Below are 4,794 nucleotides of genomic sequence, written 5' to 3' on the forward strand. Positions count from 1 at the left end.
AAACACACTGAAAATATATAACTATGTACAAAAAAATATAAAGTGCTAAGAAAATGTACTATAAAACACACACTAAAACCCAAAAAACTATTTACATGAAAATTGAACCAAATTAACTATTAAAAACACACACTGAAAATATATAAACTATGTACAAAAAATAAATATAAAGTGCTAAGAAAATGTACTATAAAACACACACTAAAACCCTAAAAACTATTTACAAGAAAATTGAACCAAATTAACTATTAAAAACACACTGAAAATATATAACTATGTACAAAAAATATAAAGTGCTAAAAAATCTACTATAAAACACACAAACACTTCAAACTATTTACATATAAAAAAGAGGGGGGGGGGGCTAATCCTTTTTCCGGCTGACGTTGCGGGAGCGCAACGTCAGCGGGATGGGGCTGGTCCTGCTCCTCCTGGGGGTGGCGGATGGGGAAAGAAGGACCTGATGGAGCGGAGCCTTCGCATGGTTAGAACCCCCCCGGGTTTCTCGGCAGCGGAGGGGCCGGGTCGCTTGGACGAGGAGGGGCCGGGTCGTTCCTCCTCCTCCCGGGCCTTGGCGGTGGGGTCTCGCTCCGGTGGGGGTGCAGCAGCAGGCTCGGGGAGTCTCGGAGAAGGGCTGGCCGGGTCCTCCTGCACGTCGGAGGACTGGCTGCTTCCGCTCTCCGTCTCCGGCAGAGACGACGGCGGGTGGCTTGGGCGTGGAGGTGGCGGGTGGCTCGGCCGTGGAGGTGGCGGCTTGCTCCGGTGGCGGCTTGCTCCAGTGGCTCAGACTCGGGGACTCCCGGAGGGCTGGCCGGGACCTCCTGCATGTCGGAGGACTGGCTGCTGCAAGTGTCAGTCTCCAGGAGAGACGACGGGGTCGGCTCCGTGGAATGGGAGCTGTACAAGCACTCCGTGACCTCCGTCGTCTCAGAGGCGCAGGAGGTCTCGGGGGGGGGGGGGGGGTCGCTCCCCAGGGAACGGGCGCCCTCAGACGAGTCTGAGAGCGCCTGCTGACGCGTCATGCTCTGAAAGGTGAAAAGAAGGTTTCAAATGTGAGCAGATAAGAAACAGGTAAGTTACAACGGCAAGTCGAGGAGGGATGAAAACCCACCCTTGTCCTCTTTTTGGGAGACACGTCCTCCTCTCCCTCCTGCTGCTCCTCCTCCACCACCACCGCTCTCTGAGATGAGAAAAGAAAAAAAAAACATTGAGTAGGGTGTGCGACAAGGAGGTAGCCATCCGGCAGCAGCCGAGGAAGCTGCCGGATGGCAGGCCCCAGGGGCCTGCCATCCGGGAGCTCTCTCGGCTGCTGCCGGATGGCTTCTTCGAGGCAGGTACGTCGAGGAGAGATGAAAAAAAAAAAAAAAACACCTTCTTGGTTGCTTTCCGGCCCGGAGTGGTCTCCACCTCCTCCTCATAGCTGTCCAAGGCTATTATATGCTGGAAGCCATGGTCCTCCTGGCCCTGGTGCTGCTCCGGCTGCTCCTCCTCTGCGGCGGCTGCCGCCGCTGCCACCACCGCAGATCCTCCCTGAAACGTAAAAAGAACATCGATTAGATTAGGTTGTGCGAGATGGAAGGAGCCTTCCGGCAGCAGCCATCCTCTGCTGCTGCCGGATGGCTTCGAGGAGGCACGTGAAAACCCACCCTTTGGCTGGAGGAGGACGGGTTCCATCTCCTCCCTGGGTCTGTAAGTGCGTCGAACGTTTTGCGGATGGCCGCGAGTTGGCTGCATGACCTCTGCACCGCGTAGTATTTCTCCGCGGTGGAGATGTCATGGCACATGATGCCACTGATTACTGTGTGCTCCTCCGGCGGCAGGTGATCCCTGGCCTTAGGAAATAAAGGAAAGCTTTCAACATTTGCTTGTTACATACTGTTTTCAAAAGGTTAGATGATCACTTGCGTAGGTAGCTATGGACGTTCGTGGGTGCGCCGGGCAAGCCCAATTCAGACCACGCATCCTGGACGGACGACAGCAGGTTTTTGAACGGCTTGTCGCCGTCCGCAAAGATGAGAAGGTCCGTGGCGGGGTCAAGCCCGGCGCGCACGGTCAGCCACCGCTCGATCCACCTGAACTCCTCCGGGGTAAGGAACACCTGAGCCGAGCCAAAGGCTCGGTTCGTCTTGTGCTCCTTGACCTTTTGGGGAGAGAGAGAGAGAGGGGGTGTTGGGTTGCTGCCTGCCATTCCACGGAAGGAGTCGCTGCTGCCGGATGGCAGACATCCTGGAGCAGGACTGTATGCTTCCGGATGGCTGCCATCACGGAGCAGCGAGTAATGAGCCCAGATGGCAGCAGGAACTCTGCATCCTTCGACTTATGTTGATGAGGAAGCCCTCGTCGAGCTCCTCGTCCTTGGCGCTCCTGGCCTCGGCGACCTCCAGAACGGTCATGTTCTGGAGGACGCCGGTGCGGTGTCCGTATACGGAGCAGATGTACAGGGAGAGGAGCCCAAAGAACCTCCTCATCACGTCCCCGGAGGAGTCCTCCTCCAACTGGTCTGAAGAGGGAAAAAAAATTCAAGGTAACCAATCCGTTCAAATGCCTGGACACAGGAACAAGACACACATACGCGCGAGTTGACAAAATTCTCACTCACCGAGCAAACGAGGGATCACCTCCCGGCACCTGGTCCGGCAAACACGGAGGTGACACTTCGGGACAGGTGCCTGAGCTTGGCGCGCTTCACCTGTATTTGGTGCACAGCCACCCGTCTCCCCAGCCCAGAGACCGTCACAGAGAGCGCCCTGTGGACGGCGACCAGAGTGCGCTTCAACACCCGGGAGGTGGGCGGGGGTGTTTCTCGGAAAAATGTGATGAACTCCATGGAGTTCACCACATACGCTTCTATGGTCGTCACCGCCTTGCCCTCCCTCCGCAAGTGTTCTGGCCATCTGCTCCAGGAAAAAGAAGAAAAAAGGTAAGAGTTCAACGAGAGGACGCATCAAAAAACATTCGCCGGTGTACGTCGGAGAGGGCCTTACTCATAGATCCTGCACACATTATCCAGCACCGTCCACGTCGAGGTAAGCCTCCTGCCAATGGCCAAGAACTTGAAGTGGTGGATCCTGGCCAGCTGGCAGGTCCTGCTGAGGGATGGTGAACATCCGGCAGCAGGACCTGCTCCTCGCAAATGGCAGACTCCCCGCCCGCAGGAAGTACTGCTGCGAAAGGGCAGCAGGAGGACAACTCGCAGCCGGAAGTCAGTCCTGCTGGAAAGGAAAACACAAGTAGGTAACGTAGGTGGTTGACTGTGGGAATGAATGTTACATACCTGCTGAAGGTAGGTGATACGCTTTTTCTTCTTTGATAAAGTCTTTAGCTGTATCCTTAGCTTCTTCTGCAGCTCTATAACCTCTGCCTGAAGCGCGTGGCAGTTTGAGCAGGTGGCCGGCGGCGAGCAGCTGGGGCCAGCCTCCCTCATCTCCTCCTGCTCAGGATCCAGGTCCAGGGAGGAGAGCAGGGGAGGGACCGGATTGGTCGCCCTCAGCTCACGGAGCAGCTTCACCGTCAGGTCCCTCTTCACCTGCTCCACCACCTTCACCAGCTCACCCACCTCCATCTCAGGATGGCCCGTCTGTGAAAGGTGTGTATCAAGACGGGAGCGGGCGTACCCGCATCCCGGGATGGGGCAGGTGAGCCCCCTGATGTTAACCCGCCTGGACCCCAGGTTAATCAAAATTTTGCGCTCCTCCAGGTTCCTGATGGAGTGGCGGGCTATGAGGTGTTTCCCCAGGTACCGGAACTTATAAAAGTACAGAGGGCACTCTGCCATTGACTTCGGTGGAGCCATTCTGTGTGGATAAACAAATTAAATAAAGATAAATAAAAATACTAAATAAATGGTAAGTATCACATGTGGAAACGTATGGGAAAGGGGTGTTAGCTACAGGGTAGCTTGCTACCACCACGTGCGCTAGCTAGCTAGCAAGCTAGGTTAGCTAGCTTTCCTGTCTGCTGCAGGATGGTTGACATCCTGCAGAGTCAGCAACCTGATGCAGGAAATCCACCATCTGGGAGCAGACAGTCGTGCTGCACGACGGTGGAAATACAGCAGCACAACTGACTGCTGCAGGATGGTGGACGAATCCACCATCTGGGAGCAGAGAGTCGTGCTGCAGGAAATCCACCATCTGGGAGCAGACAGTCGTGCTGCAGGAAATCCACCATCCGGGAGCAGACTGTCACGCTGCACCATGGTGGAAATGCAGCAGCACCAGCAAACCTGCTGCAGGAAATCCACCATCCGGGAGCAGACTGTCGCGCTGCACCATGGTGGAAATACAGCAGCACCAGCAAGCTGCTGCAGGAAATCCACCATCTTGCATGAAACAGTCGTGCTGCAAACGTTTTCTAGCTGCTGTGGTGTGCAGAGCAGAAACACCTCTTTACTCCAGGATAGCTTGCTACCACCACAACCACCACCACCACGCGCTAGCTAGCTCACCACGTGGCGAGCTAGCTAGCGCGAGCTAGCGGGGGTGGTGGTGGGGAGGTAGAAATCTGGCCTGGAGCCCACACCTGGTTAAACAGTTAAAAATTCGAAGGTTTTATGCTTTAAAAGGTACCTTAGCTTTACATGGTAATAAAGTTGCTTTTTAAACCTGTTTATATTCTAACTATCCATTACATTTCACATTAAATAAAAACTTACCTTCAATTGCTGATGTAATGCTGCTGCTCAGTTGACTGTCTCTGTCTGTCCCTGGCGAGCACTGAACTGAGGTGCAAATTGCTGCACATTGGCCACCTGCAATCAATTAACAGGTAACACCCCCGGGGAGGAGGAAGGGG

General features: G+C 54.5%; 1 protein-coding gene across 1 annotated transcript; it reads right to left on the bottom strand.

The window, feature by feature from the left end:
• Positions 1 to 1,544: 1,544 nt before the first annotated feature.
• Positions 1,545 to 3,793, bottom strand: LOC106934521 (uncharacterized). Its single transcript, XM_015014487.1, has 5 exons — positions 3,275 to 3,793; positions 3,021 to 3,164; positions 2,600 to 2,894; positions 2,322 to 2,500; positions 1,545 to 2,140 (listed from the first exon to the last, which is right to left on the bottom strand). The coding sequence occupies exons 1-5, from the start codon at positions 3,791 to 3,793 to the stop codon at positions 1,898 to 1,900; spliced, it is 1,380 nt and encodes a 459-aa protein (XP_014869973.1). The 3' UTR covers positions 1,545 to 1,897.
• Between the last annotated feature and the right edge of the window lie 1,001 nt (positions 3,794 to 4,794).

Source organism: Poecilia latipinna, unplaced genomic scaffold, assembly GCF_001443285.1.
Source record: "Poecilia latipinna isolate Pla-1442-1.1 unplaced genomic scaffold, P_latipinna-1.0 Scaffold1820, whole genome shotgun sequence".
In the NCBI taxonomy this organism is placed as follows: Eukaryota; Metazoa; Chordata; class Actinopteri; order Cyprinodontiformes; family Poeciliidae; genus Poecilia; species Poecilia latipinna.

What these genes read in the sequence shown, in the direction of transcription:
- LOC106934521 (XM_015014487.1), bottom strand. Translation starts at nt 3,793, where the DNA reads ATGGCTCCACCGAAGTCAATGGCAGAGTGCCCTCTGTACTTTTATAAG. An exon ending in GTATCACCTACCTTCAGCAG is followed by an intron (nt 3,165 to 3,274) that starts GTATGTAACATT and finishes GCCCTTTCGCAG; the next exon opens with CAGTACTTCCTGCGGGCGGG. An exon ending in GGTGATCCCTCGTTTGCTCG is followed by an intron (nt 2,501 to 2,599) that starts GTGAGTGAGAAT and finishes TTCCCTCTTCAG; the next exon opens with ACCAGTTGGAGGAGGACTCC.